Source organism: Pollicipes pollicipes, unplaced genomic scaffold (assembly GCF_011947565.3).
Source record: "Pollicipes pollicipes isolate AB1234 unplaced genomic scaffold, Ppol_2.1 Scaffold_7231;HRSCAF=8579_pilon_pilon_pilon, whole genome shotgun sequence".
In the NCBI taxonomy this organism is placed as follows: domain Eukaryota; kingdom Metazoa; phylum Arthropoda; class Thecostraca; order Pollicipedomorpha; family Pollicipedidae; genus Pollicipes; species Pollicipes pollicipes.
The window spans coordinates 42,328,085-42,355,268 of record NW_023597034.1 but is presented as its reverse complement, the minus strand read 5'-3'; the positions used below and the strand labels follow the sequence as shown (position 1 = coordinate 42,355,268).

Genomic DNA, 27,184 nt, shown 5'->3' with positions numbered 1-27,184 from the left:
ATATATATATATTATTTTACACATAAATTATTAATATATATTTTACGACAAATAAATTATTAAAATTAGTTGATATACAGTAACACAAGCAGGCACAAAACAAACACTAAACTACTGTAACGATATGTCCCTACCAGCGCCAACTCACCGACACCTCCCAGCCGGCGTTGAAAACCCCCGGCTGTCGTACAGAATGATGCCACAGAATCAAACCGTGTCAGTCACGCTCCGATGACGACGCCTCAGGGCCGCCACAACAGCAGTATTGGATCCGTAGGATATCGGATCCATAAGCCATGAACCATCGGATCTCGTAAAATTGCCGATCCGGCGAGCTGGAAATGCATTTATAGCGACGTAAGTGACGTGGATTGTGTGCGCTCGTGCTATCGAAACTTAGAGCATTCCGGCCCCCGCCGCGGCCGTGAGGACGGTCGCCAGGTCATGACGAGGTTACCGACACGGCCGTGGCCGCCCCAGGGGTGCTGTCCGCTGGCCGATCGCGCTGCTGGCACGGCTGGACGGATCCCGGCGGGTGCGAGCAGCCAGGCCTTCCTGTCGCCGCCACCAGCCCGTCTTCTTCGTCTTCGTCTTCGTCTTCGCCAGACCCGGCACGTGTCAACAGGTGCACGCGGTCGGCGCCTGACAGACGCTGGTGACTCCGAGCAGTGCGTGCCCAGGGACGATGGGCGGTCGCGCGCCTTGATAAGCCCCGGACCTGCCGGTCAGGCCGGCGGCTCCGACGCCCGGGGATCGGCGACCTGACTCAGCTCTGCGGCCCGGCATCCCCGCGATTGCCGGATGACGACACATCGATAAGGCCTGTCGATTTGAACTACACACGAGCTCATAGTGTGATGCGCCAGATGGAGCGATTGACCGCGCACCGGCGCAATAAACGTACTAATAACTTGGCACAGCAGGGCACTCATCTTCAGCCCTATTCCAGAAGAGCATTAATGCATTGGTTTCATCGGGTATGCGCGTGACGCCCAACGCAGCATGACTTTGCGTTATGTAGTTGCCACATTAGCAAACACAGTTTAGACCAGCCTGCATAGTATTACATATACAATTGCCTATTACCTATCTCGGTATACTCGGGTTACCTATCTCGATCAATGTGCAACGCGTGTATGCATTGTGGTGCGCGGAGTCAAAGTTGGAGCCAACGCGCGTGCTGTGACCCTGAGTTCGAATCTCGGAGACAGGCGCAGACCTAGTGTCAGGACACTAATATTTCTCCCCACATTGGAGCCCAATTTTAGAAGCCTTAGAAGGCTGCGCCTTCCAGGAGGTGCTCGGAGGAGGTGTCGTGGTCTAATCGCCCGCGCTGGCTCCACAAGCCATGAGGCGCGGGCTGTGCTGCGCCACCCGGCAGCTGGGCCCCATGACAGATCGCCACACTGGCGCTGGCTCCACAAGCCATGAGGCGCAGGCTGTACTGCGTCACCCGGCAGCTGGGCCCCATGACAGATCGCCACGCTGGCGCTCGCCTGTCGAGGAGTCGCAGTTTTTTCCCAGCATTAATAAAGACCTGGATCAATGTGTGGGACAGCTGAGCGCTGGTCCTATATTGATGTCGGCTTTTGCGTTGGCCCTACAACATTGCCCATATAGTCATCAGCCTTTCCTCAGAAAAAAACTACCTATTCGGTGTCCTTGATGATTGTACGAGCTACTTGCGCCATACTGTCTTAGTTTACAGCCAATAATTACTGCTTATTCTTACCTGTCCTTACAGCTTTGCTTTTGGGCATTGCACTAGTGATAAGGCAAAGCAATAATTCTAGTAATTCAAATGACATGAACAGTGTCCTGAATAGGCTACATTGCATCTTCACTCGTGCGACACTATTTCAGCAATGCAGGATCTAAGTAATGATAACTTTCGATCTCGCCTTACATCCTGAAACGCTAGGCTGGAACCTTTAAGGCCTACGCCACGTTTACATTATTGCAACACAAATCGTAATAATATAACACTGTAGCCGGTAGCATGCGTGTATAAATGAAGACCTTGTTCATTCACGCTCACGCTGGTGACAATCGGTGTTGGCGAGAGGCTCTTTGTCTTATCATTGGCCCACGTGGTACGCTTCCTCTGCTTAGTTATCGCGAAGAATTGCATCGCAGTACCGTTGAATTAGAGTGGCGCTGCACCAGCCAACGCACCAGTAAGGTGTGCGTCGTCGGTGCTCGTGGTGTTGGTGCTGGTGGTAAGGTGTGCGACTCTGTGTGATTGTGTGATTTGATTTCGTCGCTGTATGGCGTCTCGCAGCAGGATTTTCTCCACGCCAGCACGCCGGCCCCGCCCAGCGCCCGCTGAAGGCAGCGGCGACACCTTCACCGTCGCTGTGCTGCCCCCGAGAGCGGCACAGGCGGCACCACCGACGGCCCAGCAGTGCTCTGCGGGAATGTGGCCGGGAGCCGAGCCAGGCGAGGGCACCGGGCCGACTCGGTCGCCGTCCTCAGCCCGGTGTGCGCCACGGCCGCCAGCCGGGGCAGCTGGCCACGCGGACAGGGTGACCGGCGAGGCGCCTCCTCGCGTGCGACGCGCGGAATCCCACTGATTATCGCGTGGGACCGCCGCACCTGTTCGTCGGCGGGCATCGATATAAGTAGTTGTTCGGCTCATCCCAGCCGTATATCCGTCGACCGGTGTCATGCTGCTGCCGCTTGCCATCCTATTGGCCACCGTCGGCCCGGCCCCGGCGCAGACGCCGCCGGCTCCGCCCCTGGACGTGGTCGTCTACTACGAGGCCCTGTGTCCCGACTCGCGCCACTTCGTCGTCGAACAGCTGGCGCCGGCCTGGCGCCGCGTCGGCGCCGCTGTCCTGGCACCGAGCTTCGTGCCCTGGGGCAAGGCGACGGCGAACGCCACGGACGCCGGCCCCAGCGTCACGTGCCAGCACGGCCCCGAGGAGTGCTGGGGTAACCGGCTGCACGCGTGCGTCATCTACGACACGCGCACCACGGACGCTCGGCTGGAAGCGGTCACTTGCCTGATGGCCGACTACGAGACACTGAACGCGACGGCGCCCGGCTGCGTGCGCGCAGCTGGGCTCGACTGGGAGACGGTGAGCCGGTGCGCCGTCTCGGACGTCTCCCTGGAGAAAGAGCTTGAGTTCGGCCGGCGCACGCAGGCTCTACAGCCGCCGCTGACGTCCGTGCCGACAATCACGCTGGACGGCAGCCAGGACGGCCAGGCGGCCATGCTCGCCGACCTCCTGTTCTACGTCTGTGAGACGTGGGCGCGGAAGACCGGTCATACCCCAGAGGGCTGCGGCCCGCGATGAGTCGGCGTCGGTTGCCAGCTGGCGCCGCTGCAGGACCGGCTCTGGCCCCGCTGCAGGACCGGCTCTGGCGTCGCTGTAGGACCGACTCCGGCGTCGCTGCAGGATCGGCTCTGGCGCCGCTTCAGGACCGGCTTCGACGCCAGGAACAGTCATGGGCTCATCTGCTGCGGCCAAAGATTTCGGGAAAACGCTCGTAATAAACGGGCGAAGTGCCGACCTATTGGACATGCAACTCGGGGCCGTGGTCCGGGAATTTCCGACGCACAAACACATCAGGAATCCGTCGTTACACTCCGGCATCTGTGTTTTACTGACGGTAGCTGTGTAGGTCTTGCATGAATGCCACATTTGGCCGTATTCCTCCCTTTAGTGGTGCCAGGGAACGGTCCAGTAGCGGCCTGTGTCACGTTCATCACCTGCCCGCTCTGTGCGCGCCGCTGAGGTCGTAACTCCCCCGGTAGCTTCGGCTGGGCCATGTAATCGCACTTTGCCAATGGCAAAGTCTTGTCATCAGCTGGGAGAGGAGTTGGCTAAATATACGAAGCATCTTTTTGGTGGCTACAAATCAAAGCTCTGCGCTTTTGAGCCCAACAAACACGACCAAGAGGTAAGCATGCCAAAACATAACGCAAACAAAAAGTTCCTACCAGCATTACGATTAGCGTATCTAGGGAAGAACCATGTCAAACGAAAGCAAAACATATTAACTCACCTCATTACGCTGCTTTGAACAGCGCAATGGGATTAGTTGTGTACCCCCCTCCCAAAACACTGTTTTGGAATGCGGTGGTCCTCATATATTGACACTTTGTGCACTTGCAGTACCCCGATGATATTGAGGGAATTATGCCTTCGCAAACTCCTGTATATTTGGATGGCCTAAAAGTGTAAAGATTTCTTGCGTATAAGTTGTACGTGCGAGCCCTATTTTGGGACATTCAAGAGCGATGTCTCAGTCTTTTTATCACAGACTGAATTGAAACATGAAAGTTAAATTGCTTTCTGTACCATCACTGTTGGTGGGACAATGCACTTTATTCGGTTTCACGATATATATAGATATAGATATAGATATAGATATAGATATATATATATATATATATATATATATATATATATATATATAATATATATATATATATGCGAGAGGATATATATATATATATATATATATATATATATACGAGAGGAGGATATATGTTATAATATATATATATATATATATATATATATATATATAGCTGAGCCCTCATTCTTTGGTATATGCTCGCCTGTGGGATATATGGTGCACGCAATTGACCTATGCCATTTTCAGCTCAATTCGGCGTCTGCTTTCGGAGCTTCGACCTGGGGTATTGGGGGAAGCCGTGACTGCGGGTTACATATTTTAATGACTCGCATCTCGTGCAGTCATAGAAGCGATCCAGCACACACACATTGCTGTATTTGAGACTAAAGCGAGAATTCCTTCATTGTCCAGACTTCTGTTTTGTGAAAATTTTGTCTCCTTGACCTTGTGACCTTGGATCACGTGAACGCCACGTCACGTGTCCCTGTTCAGCAAATATGCCCCTGGTTGACGTCAGGCTCATTGCCGGTACGGTTATCCCTGTCGAGCACTGTGAGCCCCTGATCAGCACACCGACCCTCCACTGTCTTGGGGACCAAAGTCATACAAAAACTTTTGGCTTATTATTTGCAGGCCCAGGCCCTGAGCCAACTTGGGAAAGGGGTCTCAGGGCCCAGACCGGTGGAAAGCCCACTGCTTGGTATTGGTGGTCTCGTTCACCTGACTGACATAGAGGCTCTCACTGTCCCCCCCCCCCCCCCCCTCCCCCCCCATCGGCCTAAGACGCCCTCCGACTGACTTTTGGGAGTACCGCCTTCTGATTGGGGTCTCATCATTTGCCCCGGCCTGCCTCTCGGGCCCTGCGATGGTACCCTTGAGCGTCGACCCCTCGGGACCGAATTCTGTAATGTTGGCCACGTGCCCCTCCCCCTCCCCCCCAATGATGGCGCCCCTGGTTCCTCGTGAAAAAAGAGAAATTTTTTGGTTGCCGCTGAACTTTACGTCACTTTAAATTGAGTGTTTTGGGGCACTTTGTATTGCGTGCCTATAATTGGGTGTCTGTTCAAAGTGCAGGATATGATACCCGAAATTTAAGGTTTTTTGTATCTCTTCGCCGAAAGGGTCGACCTAGAATGCCGCCAGGCTGTAACCCACAAGTTGTGTTGTCCCTGATTTTGTTGCTCCTTGAGGATGAAGATGTCGGGTCATTTGATTGATACGTTGGGCTACGGTGCCTCTTGAAAATAAAGTTATGGTGCCAAAAAAGCGTTGGTGACCCATGGCCGAATAAGCCGATCCCGGACTTAGGCAATGAAAACGTTCGAACATTGTGCTGCTCCCTTGGGATTGTTGTCTCATGAAAATCGACCTTTTGGGGCCCTCTGAGATGCCCCTGGAATCGGGCGCCTCTTAAAATAAAATTGCTTTTCCGCAATGAATGCCTTATGTGCCCCTGCATCGTACGGGTTGATCCAGGGTTTGGACAGGGTAGGAAAGAAATACATCACGGCTCCCCTTAGAAATAAAAGCAGGTCCCGTTTGAATAGGTCACTCTCGAAAAAGATGTGGTCCGCCGAAATGAAGGCTTTGGTGTCCTTTCGCCGAAAGGGATGATCCAGGATTTCGTCCATGGAGTCAATTTTTTGTTGCGCAAAAGATCCCTGCTTGGGCCAAAAAAGATAAATTTATGTTATCATGTTTTCGGAAGCTATCATACCTTTATGATGAAGCACCACTGAGATGCTAATGCCCACCTGCAGCAGGTGGGCGTCGAACAGTAAAACCTCATCTGCTAATTTTTTACCATTTTGCGTTTTTGTGTCAGCTGATTTATCTCTCCATGCTTATTTCGGTTATATAAACAATCAATGGAAATGTTCACGAATTTTTAGCCCCTTCTTCCAGCTTAAAGTTTTTGAAAATTTCATCTATTGGTTTAAATATCGAGCTCAGCACGAAGAGACGAACCAAATGACATAGAACCCACAATGGCCAGAAATGAGCATACGGAATTTTACATTTGGACCGTGGAACTGATGACCTATGCTCATCTTTAAAAGATGCGAAATATTATGTCAATGTAATAGGCGTTTAGCGCCACAACTTCGTTTAGCCAGCACTACCCGGTATATTAAACATCGTTAACCCAATGTGAGAATTTTTAATTTTTAACAACAAAAATCCAGAAGCTGGAGACTTTTTTCTTATAGCATTTTGAATTCATGAGCACATAATAAAGCATAAAAAATCCGTGAAAAAGGGCCTGGAAAAAACATGGGCAAGGTTCATGGACTCGTCCGCGCCCCTCAACAAATCACGCATACCTTAACATCATATGGAACAGCGGACGGTCTTTCAGCGTTGGAGGTGTTCAGGTACGTCTAATGGTACAGCACCTCTGGTGAACAAGTGAGGCATTCATAAATGTGTGGTACATCTTCTGATACCATTGTTGTATGGTTTGCCTGCTAGATTTAATTGATTCAGGACGTTTTAGGAAGTGTGAGGCCTACGGCAGCGACATCGTGGAAACTGGGTTAGCAAAAAAGTGACGGACAGTGTCATTAATTGACAATGTATAAGGCACAAGGTTATATAGAAACGTCAGAGGAATTCAAGAATGTCCCGTGCATGTACTAGTAACATTATCGTATGATTTTGCCAGTTTTAACTGATACGGATTGTTACTGCTACTGAGTAAGAGGCCTATGCCGGCGGTGCCGAAATTCCTAAAAGCACAAATGGTACGTAGTGCTCACCACTGGCAAGGTGACAGATCAATACGTACCTTCAACAAACACAGATCTTGCAGACGACGAGGTTCCACATAACCACGCGCAATGCAATCCCCCGAACACTGGCGGCTCACGGACTCCTGTTGCACTTCCGGACGCAGCGCAAGAAAATCCCAACATTTCTGCTGCGTCAGCACTGCCTCAAGTGTCCATGAATGAATTGCTATCAAGATGTTTTGTATTGACCTCTGTTTCGAATACTGGACCCAAATTTTTTAGTAAAAGGTATCTATAAAGTATTAAGATATTCAATTTTTTGGTTCTCAGCTATATACGCAGCTTAGAACGCGCTTTTATGTATCATCATCTCATCAGAGGTATGTTTGCCTGCGGGGGGGGGGGGGGGCAGAACAAATATAGGCGGACGTGGTAGCGACGTATATGACGTCAAGTTGGAAGCATGTGCATTAATATACTTAGAAACCGCTTTCAAGCTGCAAATCACCAAAACAAAAAACACTAAATAACATGCAACGTATCTGCACGAAATGTTTATCATCACAGCTTGATCTCACTCCAAACGGGTTCAGGACATTAATATTAAGTCCTCTGCCCGTGCATTCACTCCCCGATGCGCTCCTCCTGGTGATGTTTCTGGACAAAAAGTGAACTATATCACCGTGTTATAAACTCACGTTGCAGATACGCGGTCTATTCCGCGTTGTGTCTTGGAAAAATATTTGTCAGAAGGCCTTATATCTATCAACGTCATTTTCAGTCAGTCTCATGCCAGTATGTGCGTTCGTGATCAATATGCCCTCGCTTGGCTTTCCCCGGGTCGCTTATGACGCTCGCGGCGACAAGTGGCAATAGCCAGTCTATTGTTATGGGCATCGTGATGCTCGGGAGCCGTATGGAGATGCTGTGAATTGCTGGAGTGAAGCTGTCCTCAATAGCCAAATGGTGGCCTTATTTGCATGATTGCTCCTCTTTTCCTGAAAAATTTCACGTGGTTGGGTACGCCACGACGTACTAGCCTTGCTGGTCCTAAAACTCGTCAGCGGCGTGCTGCTGATTAGGCTCTGCAATGGAGCTTGCATCTGGGTAGAGCATTGTTGACCGAACGAAGCAAAGTACCTGGTCAAATAGGTATGTGGTGGTCTGATTTTGTTTGTATTTCACAGGGGGCTGTGGTGGCTGAAGCATTGTGTGACTTAATGTTTCAGTAAGGAGCAAGATTTGAAAGTGCACAAATTTGCAAGGGAACATTTCCCACACAATTACTTATAAGTGGTGCCTGCCTGTGCTATGTATAAGAGTGATGTATTTATTCTGTATAAAAATGATTGCCAGAGCTCTTTGGAAGATAACACAGCAATGAGCTCAACCACTTTGTTTCAGGTTATGGATGGCAAAGAAGAAAGTAGGGTATCCTTGCTACCTACACATTCCAAGGACCTAACAGATGGTGCTGAGCACAGGCAAAAGGGTTTTCTAAGCATTGGGGGCATCACAGTTCTGTGCCTTTGGTACATATTTTCAGGATGTACCCTGTTCTTAAACAAGTACATTCTCAGTTACTTGAATGGAGATCCAACTGTATTAGGTAATGTGCATCTGTTGCATCATGTCTTGTGTTTGAATCTATGTATAGTGCAAGTCATATTCCCATGGGTTTTGTTATTTGCTTTCATCCTGATAGCATGTAAGGTGCTTATATCATGATGTTTCAAATTTGACTTTGCTATCATAATCATTGTAAACATACCTTGCTGCTTTAAGCTTTTCTAAGCTTCTTGTGTTTTTTGTTTGTTTAAGACATTTCATGTCATGTTTCATATCATGGCAAGTCATGACCCCATGGTTTGTGAGGTATTCATTGATTCCCAAACTGTGTAGACTATTTACAGTCATTCGGTATGTGCATCATCTCTATCATGGAAGACATAACTTCCACTTGAGTTCTCACTTTCTGGTTACCTGCTAAGTTCATACCAACCCGTACTCTGCATGATTTAGGGCCATGTCATGTGGTTTCTGTTATTTTGCAATGCTCTGTCAGCAAAGGTACCTATGTTTTTTCGGAAGTGGCTATTTTAACCAAAACATCATTGATCATTCATTAAATAGACATACCTGGAACACTTGTCCATTAGGCTATTTTGCACAGGTGCAAACCATGTTTTTGTTTCAGGCGTATGCCAGCTGCTGGTCACTACAGTCTGTGGCTTTATTCAGCTGAATGTGACTTCACTTTTTACAACACAGTCTTCCAGAAGCATCAGGTCACCAAGTTTCTTGTTGAACATGCTAGTCGTAGGCATCCTGAGGTACTTATTTCCAGTTTCTTGTTTTCATTGCATTTATCTCCATGGCACCATTTGATCATGTTTCTCATTTTGTCATAATGGTGAATTACATTACATCCTGCAGTGTGCTTCACCCACCTACTCTTTCATGGCTGGCATGCAAACAATGGAGTAACATCAAATTGATGGAATGCGGGGTGGACATTTATTGTCTGGTGCATCTGCTTTGTGCATGTGAGATGCATGGTGATCTGCATAATTTGCTGTGTGTTCCACCAGGTTCGCCACAGTTGTCCTGAGCCTTGTCTCCCTGAAGTTTGTGGCTGTGAGCTTCACAGAAACAGTGAAGAGCTCAGCGCCCCTGTTCACTGTCGTCATCTCACGTTGCATGCTGGGTAGGTGATTCAGCAAATCTAGGTGGACAAGAAACAATGGATGAAGCAAATACAAATACAGAGACACACACCATTGGTTAAGTGTATAACAAGCATTGTCTGACAAGCTTTCTGTGATCTGTTGGCTAAAAAAAAAATGTCATCACATCCCACCTGCTCAGTCCAGGTAAAATAATGGAATCATAACACAGCAGCAGAGGCTGAGAGTAAAATATTTATGTAACAAGATGTATGCTTGCTTTCAGAGAGGTGAGCATATTGCACTAGATACTGGGTGATTTGCAAGACTTTAGTCCAAATGGCAGGAGTCAAGATACAATTGGAAATGTGTCCCTCCCCTGGTGAAAATTTTGGTGATATGCCTTGAATGCCCCTCCTCCCCCCCCCCCCCCATAGTGGAGTATGTCCCATTCACTTCATTGCTCACTATTTGAGCATGTAAACATCAGGTGATGTGAGACAGAGCATACCATTCCAGGTGTTGCGGCACATTAAGCTGTGTTGTAAAATTCTGCTGTTGGCCTCAAATTTCATGATCAGATGGTGTGGTCAGTGCTCCCAATGAGTGCTGGTCAGTGTGTGGTCTGCTCCCAGAAATTCACCATTCAGAGTATTATGATTTTTCAATGTCAATAATATTGGTTGAATCAGGATGTGCCAGATGTGTGATGAACATTCTTCTTACCAGATTGAGAACAAAAATATGATGTTCTACTAGTGTGCGACGATGACATGTGACACTTGTCAGGTAAAAGGATAGTCCCTGGTGAAGCACGGACCAGTGCTGTGTGATGACGTCATGTGACGAGCGAGACGACGGGTCTGCTGACGAACTGCTGTGTGGTGTCTGTGTTGAAGGGTCCGGCGCCGTGTGATGACGTCATATGAGTCTATGGCGCTCCTCAGGCGAGGTGACAAGTCTGGTGGTGAACTGCTCCTTGGTGCCGGTGATGCTGGGACTGGCACTGTGTTCCTCCAATGAGCTGAGTTTCGACATTCGTGGCTTCAGTGCTGCCATCTGCACCAACCTAGCTGAGTGCTGTCAGAATGTGTACTCCAAGCTGCTCATCTCTGGCGAGAAGTACAAGTACACGTGAGTTCTTGTGCCGTCAGATCGGTGGATAGCTCCATTTGTGCTTTTCTTCAAGTTTTGACGGGTCATAAGTTGACCTTGTTTCCGTTGCTGGAGTTACATATGAAAAACGTGCATGCGGCAACTCCGCGCTTTAAGGTATCAAAGGGGTTTGGACCAATTCGGACAGAAAATGGATGGAAGGTTCAAACACCATAAACAAACTGAACAGAGCAAATTGTTTGGTTAAATGGCAGTTCGCCTCATCTAAGCAACCCATTTCAAATTGTTTAATTATTTCTGCATTTTGACATTGCTGCACATATTCAAACTATTTTGTAATTGGCATTGAGTGCAGGGTGCTGGAGAGTTAGATCAATGCCAACATAAAATTTTGAATATGGTCTTACGGTGGAATTAACACCATACAATGTTCATAATTACGGCCGCTCGCTGGTGAACATATTAAATTTCCCGCCGATCCTGGTCTCCGTGCATTTGCAGAAGGCATTGTGTTCGCATTGGTGCCTTTTGGTGAGACAATTTTGACGCACTGCTGTAAAATGGCTGAACAACACTGTCCTTCACAGCCAGAGTACTGAGAGTGTCACACGATATTAACTTTCCAGGTCGTAATCCGAACGTTCAACATCGGTAGAAAATATTCGTTCATAGGTATGAGCTTGATAAAAGCAAAAGAAATAGAAATGTTGTGAAAAATAGCAAACAAACATGCATTTATTTTCTCGAATCAAGATCCCCTGGTAATGTCATGAGCACGCCTATCACGCAAATGGCAAGTCATAGCTCACGTTATGTGCTAAAAGGATGTTTTAAATTGATGGCCAGGAAGCATCACCAAATGGAATTGCTTTAGCTTGATGAAAAGATAGAAAATTGTCATTAAGTGACACATCCCACCCCGCCACCATCCCCTCTGGATAAACATGGTCAATAGACTGTATGGCTTTCCTCTGTTTGCGATATTACAAAAGTGCATGAACGTATATTATACAGGAGGTATGTGTGCCGTGGTTGTTTTTGTCTTAATGAGTGGGGGCATCAGTTCCAAATGACTGCTTAAAATCAATCAAGGTTTTGCATTCTCTTTGGTTGCATGCATACAACTCAGTGAACACTTAAATAGTAAAAGATGAACATGAACTGTGGTATGTTTGTCACGGGTAAGCAAACATTCCAATGTTTTTCAACATAAATTTGGGGAGAATAGATCACCTAGTGCAAGACAAAAACATCAACGAGCCCGTAAACCTTATCAATGGAGGAGCTTTGAAAGATACAGATGTATCGCCCAACAGTGAATTCAGAAAGGCCAGTATCCAACCAAAGGTTAAAAATGACCCCCCCCCCCCAAATATATTACGTTAGCCCTTAAATGTCTAAAATGTGTGTGAAATGCGTTCCTCTGTCACGGATGTCCTTTTTTCCGACTGCGACCCTGTGCCCAAAACCGCTGCTCCACTGCCTGATGCAGTTGCAGCGTTATCCATGCTCGACATGTGGAAAACTGTAGTGCTGGCGGCGCTCGGCGGGCCGTAAAGCCGCAGTTTTACCCGCGTTCCGCAGGCCGACCGAGCTGCAGTTTTACACGTCGCTGTCGTCCGTGCTGGTACAGCTGCCGGTCTCCTACCTGCTGGTGGGCCCGGAGCAGCTGAGCACGCTGCAGCCGCAGCTTCTGTCGGCGCTGGCCCTCAACGGCCTCTCCTTCCACATGCAGAGCTTTACTGCCTACGTTCTCATGGGCTACATCAGTCCTGTGACATACAGGTGGGGCGGAAAACATGCGTGATGCGTGATAGTTTGTATATGCGTGCTGCAATTAGGCAAACATTTTCATTGGCTGATAATCGGTGAGTTCGACGAAGTCATGATTCAGACCGAGGCCATAGAAACAATAAATTTGATTTGATTGGCGAGAACAATACTTGAATAGAGCAACTGGTTAGAACAACGTATTTGGGTGGCTGTTTTTCGGTTCATTCGCAATTGCGCCCTCCAGTCTCAGTTTTTTGTTTTGTCGAGTCATTTTATCTTCCGGCGAGATCCTTCAATAAAGCGGAACCGTTCTCATCGCTTAGTTTTGAATTCAGGTGCGTTACGTTTGCACATATGTAATAACGTTTCCAGCGTGTAATGAGTTGTGCATGAATATACACACACACACACACACACACACACACACATATATATATATATATATATATATATATATATATATATATATATATATATATATATATGAATACAGTTGTCTCGGTCCCATATTTCTACCTCGTTACTAAATGACACTACCTAACCAGACTCCCAAGATAAAATCGTGAAAATACACATCCTCGTGGCCGGGTGCTTTTTCCCAACTGAAGTATATTCCGACCCGCAACTTTTTTCCACGTCACGAGACAAATGCCGCTAAATGTCAGTGGATGTTTCCGTGCATGACGTCGCCTGCGTTGCCGATGACTGGCAGGACATGCGTGCTGTGCTCGATGTCTGTAATGATTGGTGGGTGTTTCGTGCAGGCTCACGACCTTGTTTGACATCGCCGCGTCCTGGCTTAAACGATGGAGCTCCCCTGCTGCAGAAATCGAGCACTAATATTTAACTTGTCGGCCACTGATGGTGCCGCACCCTGTGGCTGTCCGTGCCAACGGTACCGGTTGGGCCTCGTCCGTTGGTGTCAACGGTACCGGTCGGGCCTCATCCGTCGGTGCCAGCGGTATCGGTCTGGTCTCGTCCGTTGGTGCCAACGGTACCGGTCGGGCCTCGTCCGTCGGTGCCAGTGGTACCGGTCGAGCCTCGCCCGTTAGTACCATCGGTACCGGTCGGGCCCCACCCGTTGGTGTCAGCGGTACCGGTCGGGCCTCATCCGTTGGTGTCAGCGGTACCGGTCGAGCCTCACCCGTTGGTGTCAGCGGTACCGGTCAAGCCTCGCCCGTCGGTACCAGTGTGACGCGACATGTTTGCCCGCAGCGTGGCCAACACGGTGAAGCGCGCGCTCCTCATCTGGTTCTCGGTGCTCATCTTCGGCAACGCTGTGTCCGTGCTGAGCGGCGTGGGTACGGCCACTGTGCTGCTGGGCGTGCTCTGCTACAACCGGGCGCAGGAGTGGGCGGCGGCCCGCGGCCGGCGCGCCTCGCTCGCCGCCGGCCCCACCGACGGCGTCGCCGTACAGCTGTAGCGTGCAGCCTCCCCGCGCCGTCCAGCGAGCGCGACGCCGTGGGATGCACTCCCGCCCTGGCACCGGACCGACGGCTCCAGAGCTACGCGTGGCGGTGGCAAGCCGGCGGGGCTGGTGTGCTGCCGCCGCTGGCAGGCACGGCGACATCCGGACACGGACGTGGCCTTGGCTGCGCTTGGCCACGTCCGTGTCCAGAGCTGCGCGCCGGTGGAGCTAGAGAGGTTCAGCAGCTGTGAAGACGGCGTTCGCGTTGTTTTGCAACAGGATGGCTCGTAGCGTGCGTATGTCGCTGTGCGCCTCAGACGACTTCTCTGTGTTTTGTAAGTTGTGAAGGGTCGGTGCAATTGCCCTCTGCGTTATTTTCTGTTGAAATCCCTCTGAGCGGTATGCAGCATCCTGCGCCGGTTTGAATTGAAGCACTTCGCCGCAGAAGATTGTCGGCTCCTCAACCAAGTTTTTGTGGAGCTGGTGAAGGTGCCATGATTGTGATCAATCTAAACACCTGGCACGTTGTGTAATGGCAATTTGAGAACGATCAAAAGCTCTCGTTTTCTGAACCTGATGGTCGCTCCCATGTGAATATTTCCTTAGTAGCGGTCCAAGCTCCAGGCGTTCTTGCTCTTTGCCATTTTATTTGATTTGACGGTATTTGGGATGTATATCTTTACCGGCTCTTTCTTGCGGCAGTTTTCGTACGTGCGGTGCAGCGATTCCGGGAGTTATGTCGTGGGTTTGCTGCTGCAGTTGTAAGATAAGTGAGAAAGGGCTCTGTTGGCACGAGCTTCTTTTTGATGGCGCACCGATCAGTAGTGCTGCTCGGATCCTGCGGATGGTAACTGTCGTCAGCAATCAGATCGTTTGTTATGGGTTTGTCTGTTGATGCCTCTGAGGTATGTGGCAATATGAGGAGTGTGTTCGGCTTTTCCGTGATCAGAATTCCCCATTCACGAACAGCTTAACTGTATTGTTTTTGTCCGCAAAAAAAAACTAGAAGCTGTCCTAGACAGTGTTATGATCATCAACTGGTGAGGTGTGAGCTGAGGTGTACGACATTCCATGTTTGAATTTGAATGACCATAGGAACGGCTCTCGTCGATTAATGAAACCTGGAAAGGCTATACTTGGCTGAGTCTTGAGTTGTGATATTCGCCCTGGTTACCACCCAGGTACATCGTGGTTTTCAGTGGACAAGGCTGAAGCTAAGCATAAACGTTAGTACTGGGCCTTTTATTGCATTGTATTGTGCTTGCATGTACGTGACGCCTTGACTTTCAGTGCATTGTATAAGGACAAAAAGCTGTTATTGCCGTTGTACTTCTATGTTCCCGAACAAAGGACAAGTTTTGCTATAACAAGTGGAGCGTGCCATCCTTTCCCAACGTCCAAAATCGTCGTACATCATCGGTCATGCTCGCTGCCCCCACCCCGAACAACTAAGAAAAGTAGTCAACGTAACACGGTTCTTCACATGAGTGTGCTCCTGCCAGCATCGCTTAGTTATTTGAGGTTTTCTTCCGCGCCTAGCAAAACCTGGATATGGTCATCGGAGGTGTATTAGTGCTAACATGAGAAATCCCATACTTGCAAGTGGTTTTTGTTTGTTTTTTTCACACACGTTCCGGCAAGGAAACGGGACCACGTTTCATGACCAGGGGAATGTCCGTGACGCAACTTTAGTGTCAAGTATGAACGTGAAACTATCTGCGGTTTGCTCCGACAAGTGGAAGTGTATGAATGCGGTAAATCGGCGGTTCATGAAAGCTCAAGTGCAGTGTTGGATGCATGCATGTGTGTCGGTTGTCTCACGGATCTGTCCGACATGGCTTAAAAATGCAAGTATTTTTCGACTGATCCTGGCGAAGGTATGCTTCCTTTTAATACGATCGCTTCAGTGTTATGTTGTTTTACGAATATATGACTGAAGTGCCGTGAAAAGGCTTTTTTCATCCACGTATGCAGTCTGAACGGCTCCGCGACATAGCACTTAAGCTCATGCAGTACTGTTTTCGTCTCCTAAGTCCAATTCCGCACCCGTGCCTTCGACTTCGACTCAGCGGATGGAGCGCCTTCACCTTGGCTCTCATCCCCGCTCGGAATAATGCGACCTGTGGTCGGGTGATCAAAATACACGAGCCACGTGGCACGTGACCCTGAAGCGTGAATTCACAAAATGCACCGAATCCATGCAAACACCGCCACTAAAAAGACGCAAAATCACGAAACACGCGACCTCGGATGATAATCCGTTCCACTTTTTCCGCCCAACTTTTCGCTCGGGCGCGGCTGATCCCCACCTTTCCGTCCAAACTCATAGCTAGTAGATTATTGCACGTGTCCGCGAAATATTACAGATGCATGAGGATTAATTTCTCGGAAAATTTCTAGGCCCTCTGCGCTTATCCCTCATGTGCGTTCATCTGAGCGTGGTAATGACAAGTTATCTCCGGATAGGGTAAGTTCGTAGGCAAGGATGTCTTGGGTGAGGTCTTAGGATATGGTGTAGGTAAGATAAAGTGATTTTACGGGCCCCTCTGACGGCGGTGGACCGCGGTGCCCTGTACAATTAGTAGGGTGCAGGGAATAACTCAAAATTGAAATATTTTGAGTGATATGTTCGTGCGTGCGTACGAGTAGTGTTTTAACGGAGTGGGCTAATTGCAACATAGCAGCTTTTTGCAGCTTTGCAATGTTTTTTTTTAGAAAACATTGCAGTTTTCAAGCAAACAGCAAAGCAAGGCCACAACGGTTATCCTTTTCAGGCGGCTCTTGCGCCCTCTGGCAACATGGAGGTGATTCCGGGGTGCTACTGTTCGTAGTGCAGTTGCACTTTGTGTCCTGCGCCCCTGCTGGGGCGGGGCGCGGCAGATGGTCAGGTTTGCAGGCCGCCCCCGGCTACGCGGCTTATGCGCGCCGCCCAGGCCGGCCCCGGCTACGCGGCAGATGCGCTCCGCCGCCGCAGTTCGCACGGCCCCGGCTCGTGGCCCCCTCTGTCGGGAGTCGCCGTAGGGAAGGCGGAGAGGGTAGGTGCACTAAAATACAGAGAAGTTTTGGTGAAATACTTGGCGCGGCGCGCATCTGCCACCTGGGCGCAGATGATTCATCATCTTGCGCGTTGATGATTTCGCTCTCAGCGCTTTTAAGCACACTCGCCACGAATGCGACGCGCCAGCTGGATGTCCTTGGGCATGATGGTCACCCGCTTGGCGTGGATGGCGAACAGGTTCGTGTCCTCGAACAGACCGACCAGGTACGCCTCGCTGGCCTCCTGCAGGGATAGCGCTGCTCTGGGAGCGCAGGTCCGTCTTGAAGTCCTGTGCAATCTCGCACACCAGGCGCTGGAACGGCAGCTTGCGAATGAGCAGCTCCGTGCTTTTCTGGTAGCGACGGATCTCGCGAAGAGCCAACGTGCCCGGACGGTAGCGGTGAGGCTTCTTGACGCCGCCGGTGGCCGGCGCGCTCTTGCGAGCTGCCTTAGTGGCCAGCTGCTTGCGCGGCGCCTTGCCGCCGGTAGACTTGCATGCCGTCTGCTTGGTGCGCGCCAGACCAAGTGCATTTGGTGCGTGATTTGGCCACTGGTGCGTTATTTCAGACCAAGTGGTGGAAATTGACGGCGTACCGTGGCATGTACGAAATTTGCGTCGTAAGGGGCGATAGTGCTGCTGAGACAGGCGACGCCGGTGACGGAGGCGCGGATGACAATGTTAGTTTGTTCGTGAGAATGCCTGTGACCGGAGAGGTTGCTGATGCTGATCGCTTTTGGGATGCTACTGATGCTGATGGTGGTGCCGGTGTGATAGGCGACGGTGACGAGCGAGTGTTGCCGCGTCGGAGCGGGCGAGAGCCGAAGACCCGTGCGATTGTGTACTTGTTGATCATTAGGATCAGGGTGGGGTGTTCGCAGTGCAGTTGTACTCTTGTGTCCTGCGCCCATGCTGGGGCGGGGCGCGGCACGATGGTCAGGTTCGCAGGCCGGCCCCGGCTGCGCGGCAGTGCGCGCCGCCCAGGCCGGCCCCGGCTGCGCGGCAGATGCGCGCCGCCGCCGCAGTTCGCGCGGCCCCGGCTCGCGGCCCCCGCTGTCGGGAGTCGCCGTAGGGAAAGCGGAGAGGGTAGGTGCACTAAAATACAGAGAAGTTTTGGTGAAATGCTTGGCGTCTCACTACAGCTACTTCGCTTCATTTAACTGTAAGCCGCTTTTGCAATATGTTGCATCCCCTTGCAGTTATTTCCAAAATCCTTCTTTAAGAGCTGTTGCGCTTTGTGAGAACAATGGAAGTGATTCTAGGGTACTTCTCTGCTTCGTTTAGCTGTAAACTGCTTCTGCAACATTCAGCAACCACGCGCAACAATTTCCAAAATCCTCTTACAGGACTTCGCGTGCCTTGCGAGAACAGTGGGGCGGTTCTAGGACTTAACCTTGCTTCATCAACTCACAAACCGGCGTTGCAACATCCTGCAGTTTTGCAGCATTTGTTAAATGTGAGCATTGAAGGGCTTCAAACTTCCTGAACCCGTTGGTGACACAGGCTCCCTTTTGCGCCCATTTTGCTGTTATAAAGTGGTTCCAATTAAAGCATTTTGTGTATTTGAAAGCTTGTTTCCGTAACCTTTGTAATCTCCCGAGGTCGGTGATGACGATTGTTTTGTTTCTGCATGCCCTTTTTCACTAAATGATAGTACTGCCCCATGTACGTATGCAACCTGGCCGTTTTGCGAAGAAAACTTCAATCAACAATCTGCTCCACGTGTGCCCCGTGGCGGATAGATACGCCGCGCGCCACTACGCGGAGATTTTTCTGATTTATATCGCTGTTTTTTCCTTTAGTTTGATTCTTCCCGTCCGCGTTACTAGAATCACTGGCTGCTCACTTTTCCCGCAATATTGTCATGCTCATGCGAAGGATTTCTCACCGACACCAAACGGCAATAACGAAATTCCCAAAGCCCAGCTTCATAAAAGCAACAAGCGCCGTGACTGACTCAATTATTTAGATGAAGTTCCTGCATGGCTTTTGAAGTGACGTACTCGTACATGACGTTGCATACATGTGCCAAACGTCGCTTAGTTTGAGTCATTAGTCAATCTTTTGGTATCAAGTAAGAAGACGTACCTTGTAAGATCGCTGGCCTACGTTTGGTTGAAGTCAAACCATAGCTGTCAGCGAAGGAAGTCCTAGAGAGTCGTTCAATTTCATGCGACAATAAAGTACTAGACAAAGCTAAGCAGCTTTGAATAGTTTCTTTTACAATGTGACAATCAAATTTCTTATTGCAACTAATCTCACTGATATCTGGTCAGGCATAAAGCACTCTTTCACTGAAGACCTTACTATACAAGTATTTTTGGACGCTTGTTTTGACCCTCTTGATCAAACGGACGTCAACGGACATCTTATCTGAGCTTTATGAAAGTCAGAAAAGGACACTGACCTGAAAGACCCCCATGAAGCCTTTGTTGTTTTTTTTAAACAACATACTGCCCAGCGTAGTCTTCGGCCATTAATTTAATTGAAATGCCAAACAAATCTCAAGGGTCATCTTTTGCTTAGAACAGGCATCTAGGTTACAGGTGATTCTGTAGGGGGACCGCATGGCTGCTTGCGTGCAACTTTTTGTATTGGTGGTGCACTCCCTTTTTGGATGCTGGGCCGGCTGGCCTGGCCGGTCCAGTTCGGTTCGGGCTGGTCCGGGTCGGTCCGGGCCGCTGGCTGGGGTCACCTTGCCCGGCGCGTCGCGCCGGGGTGCAGCCCTGCGTGGCGCGCGGTGATTGGTGCGTGACCATGTGACCCGTGTCGGGGTCGGGTCGCCGGTCCGAAAATTGAGCAGCGGATCGTTCAATGTACAAATTCAGATGTACCTTGTAAGGTCGCTGACCTTTGGCAGGTCAAAGTCGGGCCATGGCCGTCAGCGAAAAGTATTGTTAGGAAATCGTTCAATGTGATGCAACAACAGTGTGCTTGACTGGGCCACACATGTGTGAGATAGTTAATCAGGGAATAAACCAATTCAGTCTCTAATTACAGCCAATTCCATCGGCCTGAGGTCAGGTGCAAAGGTCAGACTGAGGTCAAAGCTATTGCTTTTTTACTCGAGAGTTTGGTTTAAGGGGTAGTTGCTGGTGCTCATTTCGAATTTATTCATGCCAAGGACTGGAAAAAAACATGTTCCATGGACTTGAATCAGAATAGAATAGTCTGAAGGTCAGAATGGGTCACTAACTTAAAATGTCCAATGTCAACGCTCTGTTTTTAGGGACAAGCCGTCTAGCGTAATCCCTGACGCATATTCGAATGACAGAATGGGAGCAGCCTCGTAGGCATTCGGTTACCTTGATCTGATGAAGCTCAAACAAGGTTAGTTAATTGAATTGAACGTCATTAAAATTTTGCTTAGAACAGGTGTCTAGCTCAATGGCAGTTGCATGGGAAGGTCTGGGGCACTTGAGCCTCTGATCTGAAGTTTGAACTTGTTTGGGTTTATTTGACCCCAGGATCACAATCTGTGAACCTCAAATTCTGACACAAGTGAGTTCACGTATACGCAAACCTACCCCGTTAATTTCATGTAGCTAGCTATGTTGCTTTTTGAGATCTCAGTGGGGTCAAATTGACGCGCACCCGGGCGAGGGTATTCAACTGGCCACCCATGCGCGTGTGAAAGTGGTCGTCGCCCCCAGTTATTCCGATAAACCCGTCAGTTTGGCGGCAATCGTCGTCGGAGGGGGGGGGGGGGGGCAGCCAGCCCCGATGTCGGGCCTTGGGACTTCCACCGTCGGAAGGGAGGAGCGCGCGTTGTGGCACATTCCGGTCGCTGGAGACTGCTGTGAGGGTTGATATCGCCCTTCATCACCACGTGGGACAGTGGAAGACGGTGCCACCAACCCCTCCGATGAGTGGGGATGGGTCGATAGTGGGCTCATCCATTCCCGCTGAGGTGCCAACTTACGAAGTTGTTGTGGCGCCCTGAAATCCAGCTCATCATTATCATCGCCGACCCGCTGCGCTAAGGCCGACCTTGGCGACCCGCCCCGCGGGTCCGAGGTCAAGAGACTCTGGACGGGCTTCCGCCCTGGGTGGACGACTGGAAGGAGCCATCAGGAGTGCCGAAAGGCCTCCGCCTATGAAACGCAGGAAAAACTGAATGCTGATCTGACCGGCCAATGATCAGTCACTGATCAGTCAATTACTGACTGCCAGATCAGTGCTGACTGAGCACTGATCGATGTGGAGCGGTCAGAGACTGACTTCCACTGCACAGAAATTCCAGCAGGATCTGCCCCTGCAGTGACTGGGGCGGACGGAAGCCGTGGGCGTGCGCGGGGTGGCGCGCCTCCAATGCTAGGTCGCGTCTCCAATGCTGGGGCGCCGCGACAGCGCGAGTGCCGCGGCCATCCCATCAGGAAGTACGGGACAGATGAATGTTACGATGATGGCGTCAGTGTTCACCAGCTTACAGCTCTCCCTGCGACAGATGCCACTTTGTCATCCTTTGTCAGTCCCTCCAAGATGGCTGGATAGAATTGTGTTTTGCTAAAACTGGGTAACATCGTGACTGAGTCACGATTTCCAGCCTATGTGCGGACACCATTTGTGAGACGCAAAGACGTGTCGTGTAATGAAACGGCAACCCTGTAAAATTTTGGAGTATTTGTGTCGTCTATTAAGAGCTTGCGATATCCTGCAATGAAAGACGTCGGCGATGAAATAAGAAATATACTTGACTGGCAACGCGTTCTTTCCGTGATTCACCCTGTGTGATGAACGATGTGGGAGCGCATCGAGCGCATCGTATGCCACATTGGTGCTGGCCAACTCCCCGCACGGGAGAACCTGCATGGGTCACGCGTGGTCCGGCTCATTTAACGATGTGAGCGATCCACACAAAGCCCAGCGCCGTTTTGCCCATTGTACACCGGCGTGCACCGCGGAAAAAACCGGCCGACTTGAAGCCGGACCTGCACGATTTGATGACGCAAACGCCAATCCGGGTGCCGTGCAGCAGCCCGGCCACTACCGCGCGGCCGCGCGACTGCCACGGGGATTGCTAGATGAGTTAAAGTATGGCTTCCATAATTCACTGGAAGCAATGATAGCAGCCATCAGTTGCCTGAGTGGCCGCGGCTGCTCACCATATGTGTAAATGTACCTTTTTTATTATCCGTTTGACGAATCCAGCCACGGTGTCATAACCTTAAAAATGCGTTCGGCCTCGTTGTACATTGTATGCTTAACGCGGTAAATACTTCCTACTTTCTTTGTTTAGAGGCGTTAAAATTACGACTCTCCCTTTATATGGCAGCTATACGCCTGGGCGCAGAATTGCTGCCCGAACCCATCAATGTTGACGGAAATGGCGTCAGGTGATGACAGGTACCAGCAATCTTCGGGATCATTAGGTGCTGTGGGTAGTTCTCGAGCACCGAAGCTCCCTGAAAATATATTCAAAAACGATGGAAGCTTCTTGGAAATGTTCAAAAAGGTTCAAAAGAGTGGAGGAACCATGGTGAGCACTTCGTCCGAGCCCGGCGATGCCGCGTCAGTTAAGCCTCCTGTGAGTGAAGCGACGGTGCCCAAGGCGGATGCTGATGTCCCAAAGAAGTCTTTAAAAGATATCCCCAAACCCAAGTATGGCTTTGTGGGGAAGAGGCGTGGTGGGAAAATCCTTCCCACAGGAAAGGTGAAGAAAGTGAAACAAGATGATGAGGAAGACACCGGCAAAAAGGATGCATGGTCACAGTATATGTCAGAGGTGAAGAAATATAAAGATCAGTCATGCCAGGAAGAGGGCAAAACCCATCCTCTGGTAAAGTGACCAAATCATTTCAAAATTACATTCACTGAAGGATGTCAAGTAAGTTGCATTTTGGTGCCAGTTGAAACCCTCCTTGTGCATACATTGAAGCAAGAAAGCTGGTGTTCATCCCATCAGTCCAGAGGCAAGGCTGCTGGTCAGTTTGTGTGTTTCATTTGTCACGCATTGTTAGAGCGGTGTGTATTTCCCATTGATCATGCTGAATATACTTGTATAAACCCATGCTGTGTAGTTTGGATATCAGAGATGCTAACAGAGTTTGACCAGTGTTTAGCTTCTGGAAGGATACCTCTTGGTTTAGTGTCGGGACCGGCACGTTTTCTTCTTGTTGTGGTATAGTTACCACATCAGGTAAAGCATGAGCAATACAGTCATTTTGCTAGGCTCAGGTTTAAGGTCATGGGCTGCTGGGGCACAGTCGGAGGAGGCCTAGGGTGCAGCCACCTGCATTATCCTGCACTTATGGTCTTGTCATCAAAGGCTAATTCTTAGATTCTTTTCTGATAAAAATCAGACCTGAAGCTCAAATGGTTATAATTAGCCTGTACTTAGTACACATGTAATTTAATTATAATGATGAGGAAGGTACACTGTGTATTACTTTGGTATGGTAGTGGTCCAGCTTGGTTTTGAAAGTTTGTATTTGTAGACACAACCCATTCAGACAGTGGTCAGCTGTGCCATGAGAAGAGCATACTTTGGTGTGACATTTTGCTGGCAACTTTCAGTGAGGACCCCTTGTTCTACTCCTTGTATTAAGTTCAATCAAGTGATATGGATTCAAGCTGAATAGGCCAGTCAGAGTTCTTTAGGTTTAGCTTTAAGGGAGGGTACCCTGACTTCCATCTTATAGATGTTCAAATGACTGAGCTTTATGATAGAAGTGGTCATGTTTTCCTGCAGGATTGCAGAGTGAGCACAGTTTTGTAAATGATTGGTATGATTACATTTATTTTCATTACAGCTACCAAAGGGAGTGGCAAAGCCTACATAGCATGTTATTTAGCCATGACCAGGGTAGTGGCAAATTGAAGACTTATGGTTCTCTTTTGTGTGCAGGGCAGGTTCTTATCAAGCAACCTTAAGAGGGCAGCACTACTTCCCATAACACAATCCACACAACAATTTGTATGGTTCTTGTGGTGAGCTTTACTCATAATCAGCTTAAGTCATTACAAGTTATGAGACCTTGCTCCTGCACTTAATTTGTTTCCAGATATCCATATTCTAAAATTGTATCATGGGTGAAGCATGCAGGTGGGATAGCCATGTCAAAAGGTGCCTCATAATGCTTGTTCTCAGTATTATCCCCATATTTAAAGGGCTTCACAGGAATCCATGTGCATCTAACAAGTTACAAGCCAGAACATGTGAACAGATTCATATTGAGTCCCCCAAAGTGATACATGAATATTGCTGGGCCTTCAGTGCTGTGAGTCAAGTCATAATATGTATTCACTGGGTAGATGTATTTACAAAGTCATACAAAATCAGAGGTCATCCATTATCAGACATTATGTGTGTGTGAGGACATGTGTGGCATGATATGTAAGAGTTTTTATAAAGATTTGATCCAAACATTCTGGATGGACAGGTTTCTGGGATCAGAGCACATGCCAAGCAGTGCTTGCTGTGAGCCCTAATCCCTGCCCTGCGATTAGACAGTTTTGTCAACTGTATAATTAGGTGGCGGAAGCTTAACTTACCGCAATGCTCGGCACGGTCCGTCCCGCCCTCTGACGTCACCTGACCTTTCGCGAGGCCGCAGACCACCGACAAGGACAAGTAGCAAGTGCTCAAACCGATTTGAGCCCACCTCTCCACGCGTGGGTGGATTGCAAGACGGGCGCTCTAACCGACTGAGCCATCGGGACGGACATCAGGTCATGACAAACTTGATGATGGACACAAGGTTTGCTTGTTTTGTGGTCGACTTGTTCTGATGCATATAAATCCACACAGCGCTCATAGGTCCTATGGCCCTAGGCCATGGGGATGTTTTATTCTACTTACATATGCTGTTAAAGGAGTTGTTCCACATTCGAAGATGCTGAGGCAAACATCAGATATAATGTGAAAGGCTCACTTGTTAGTACTGATAAGCCTCGAAATGCACAAGGCCGCTTTAAACGATTTAACTGAATGCTGAGTAAATGTGCTCCTCAATGTATCATCGTTTGATTATGTCATGGAATTGTTCGATGACTCGAGAGCCGCTGCCGCATTTTTGTCTGATGTTTGCGTGTCGGAGCGCCAAATGCGTGTCAAAGTTTCTACTTAAGTAGAAGGCGTAACTCACTCGCGAACCTGTGCGCCGCAAGTGGACGTTCTGGTCCAGGCGTGTAAATTAATGTTCCGAGCTTTATGTGCTTGTGTTTTGGATTCTCCTCGTGGTTTGTGGTATATTTGTTCGCAGCGGCATGTTTTTTACTTGCATTTGCATTTTCCGTTCCGGTGCAAGCCTCGCGGTTTATCATGCGGGCATGCGAACGGTAGTTCAATCTGAGTGTTATTATTGTTGCGTTCTGTCGTTCGGGCAGTTGGTGCTGCGTCACTACAAACACAAAGTTTTCAGTGGCTATATGTTTCTTGGCGATAAGCACAGTACAATCAGTGAGGTGGAGGAGAGGGAGGGGTATTTGCGTGGCGTTACAGCATACATGTCTGGATGACTCAAGCAGACGACGCGGAAAAGGACGGACGTCATGCTTTTGCGCCATGCTTTTATGTACCTCATCTTACTGGCTACAGTGTGCTGGGGGAAAACGTATGGTCAAGTAAACATTCATGTTGGCGGTGATGCTGCGGTGTGACACGACAGAAAGTAAGCATTCATGTTGGCGGTGATGCTGCGGTGTGACACGACAGAAAGTAAACATTCATGTTGGCGGTGATGCTGCGGTGTGACACGACAGAATGCAACTGGTCAACAGTCAGATTGCTTTGCTGATTGCATGTCTCAATCGTAAACCGTGTTTTGTTATAATTAACACAGGTAATTGGGCAACTTCTAGACGTAAAAGACATGAGACTGATAATAGAATAGCTTAAGGCTCATGCCTCAAAGGGAGTGTTCCACATTTGTGTGATGCTTAGAACAGAACTACAAGTCATAGTCACGCGCACAAGTCATACAAACGCTTCGCAAACAAGTCAAAGAGACGTCACGCCAACAAGTCATAAAGACGTCACACCAACAAGTCAGAGACGTCACGCCAACAACTTGTAGAGACGTAACGCCAACAAGTTTTCACGCGAATAAGGCAGAGACGTCACGCGAACACGCCATCCCATTGGCTGTATTGTGTTCCTGATCAAGGACAAATATCATTATTCATGCTTGCGGTGCTGCAGCACCAAGTAGCCCGGTAGCGGGCAATTGGTTGACAGAGCACGCTTTTAATTGCATGTCTCGATTACGGTTTACGTTCTGTCAGAGCCGCCTCGGCTGGTGATGACCGTTTCAGGACTATGGGATGAGGGAGACTGGTCAGCGTTAGGCAGACCTACACGCACCGGGGGGTCCATCCGCCGGGCATAAGCCCGTGCGGAGATCCCTGTGAGGGGTGTGTGCTGGGCGCTCGGACATGGCCCCCGCCATGAGGCACCTAAGCCTACTCATGGCTGGTGTGTGTAACTTGCTCTGGTCGAATGGAGCTTTGCGAGGATGCAGGATAGGACAAGGATGAGGATAATAGGATACAAAACGTCACCTAAGCCTTCTCATGGCTGGTGCGTGTAGCGTGCTCTGGTCAAATGGGGCTTGGCGAGGATGCGGGATAGGAAAAGGATGAGGATAATAGGATGCAAATCGTCAATCACCAACCATGTTTTGCCATAACGAGCACAGACATTCGGGTAACTGCTAAATATGGTGGACATGAGCATGACATTCAATGACAAGAGAAGCTCCGCAACCCGAAACTGCAAATATGAGTAAAAAACACGACCCAACAAAGCAAAAAAAGAGCACAAAGCAAAAACAAGTAAAGAAAAGAGTACACAAAAATTGAAACTAGAAAAAGCTAGATGCGCAATGTAGTAGGCTAATTTTCTTTTTTTCTAAATATTTGGCAACCGATAACTGAAGAGAGCGTGGCGTAGGTGCTACAGTAATGAATATTTAAATTTTGAATGAATGCTTTGCAAGAAAATGCATGTTTTGCGAGAACCTGTTAAGGAGTGAAACGCGTCATAACACTGGTACATAACGCAGTATGCGCCGGTTAACAGGAAACAATTTAGCACATTTCGCAGGGAACTGGAAGAGCCCTTGAACTAACCTGAACCTCGGAGCA

At 49.2% G+C, this 27,184-nt stretch overlaps 2 protein-coding genes and 1 pseudogene across 2 annotated transcripts; 2 read left to right on the top strand and 1 right to left on the bottom strand.

Annotated features, from left to right (window-relative positions):
- Nucleotides 1-2,536: 2,536 nt before the first annotated feature.
- LOC119109120 (gamma-interferon-inducible lysosomal thiol reductase) lies at nucleotides 2,537-3,889 on the top strand. Its single transcript, XM_037232680.1, has one exon. The coding sequence runs from the start codon at nucleotides 2,667-2,669 to the stop codon at nucleotides 3,297-3,299; it is 633 nt and encodes a 210-aa protein (XP_037088575.1). The 5' UTR covers nucleotides 2,537-2,666; the 3' UTR covers nucleotides 3,300-3,889.
- A 3,906-nt stretch (nucleotides 3,890-7,795) lies between these two features.
- LOC119109118 (solute carrier family 35 member E2B) lies at nucleotides 7,796-16,007 on the top strand. Its single transcript, XM_037232678.1, has 7 exons — nucleotides 7,796-8,252; nucleotides 8,505-8,709; nucleotides 9,298-9,433; nucleotides 9,692-9,807; nucleotides 10,714-10,900; nucleotides 12,467-12,667; nucleotides 13,871-16,007. Exons 2-7 carry the CDS (start codon nucleotides 8,508-8,510, stop codon nucleotides 14,076-14,078), a joined length of 1,050 nt encoding a protein of 349 aa, XP_037088573.1. The 5' UTR covers nucleotides 7,796-8,252; nucleotides 8,505-8,507; the 3' UTR covers nucleotides 14,079-16,007.
- Nucleotides 16,008-17,214: 1,207 nt separating this feature from the next.
- On the bottom strand, nucleotides 17,215-19,520 carry LOC119110145 (histone H3-like; annotated as a pseudogene).
- Between the last annotated feature and the right edge of the window lie 7,664 nt (nucleotides 19,521-27,184).

Bases quoted from the DNA above. Each gene is read 5' to 3' on its own strand.
- LOC119109120 (XM_037232680.1), top strand. From the start codon at position 2,667: ATGCTGCTGCCGCTTGCCATCCTATTGGCCACCGTCGGCCCGGCCCCG.
- LOC119109118 (XM_037232678.1), top strand. From the start codon at position 8,508: ATGGATGGCAAAGAAGAAAGTAGGGTATCCTTGCTACCTACACATTCC. The intron at 8,710-9,297 runs GTAATGTGCATC...TTTTTGTTTCAG, and splicing joins TGGAGATCCAACTGTATTAG to GCGTATGCCAGCTGCTGGTC. The intron at 9,434-9,691 runs GTACTTATTTCC...GTGTTCCACCAG, and splicing joins CTAGTCGTAGGCATCCTGAG to GTTCGCCACAGTTGTCCTGA.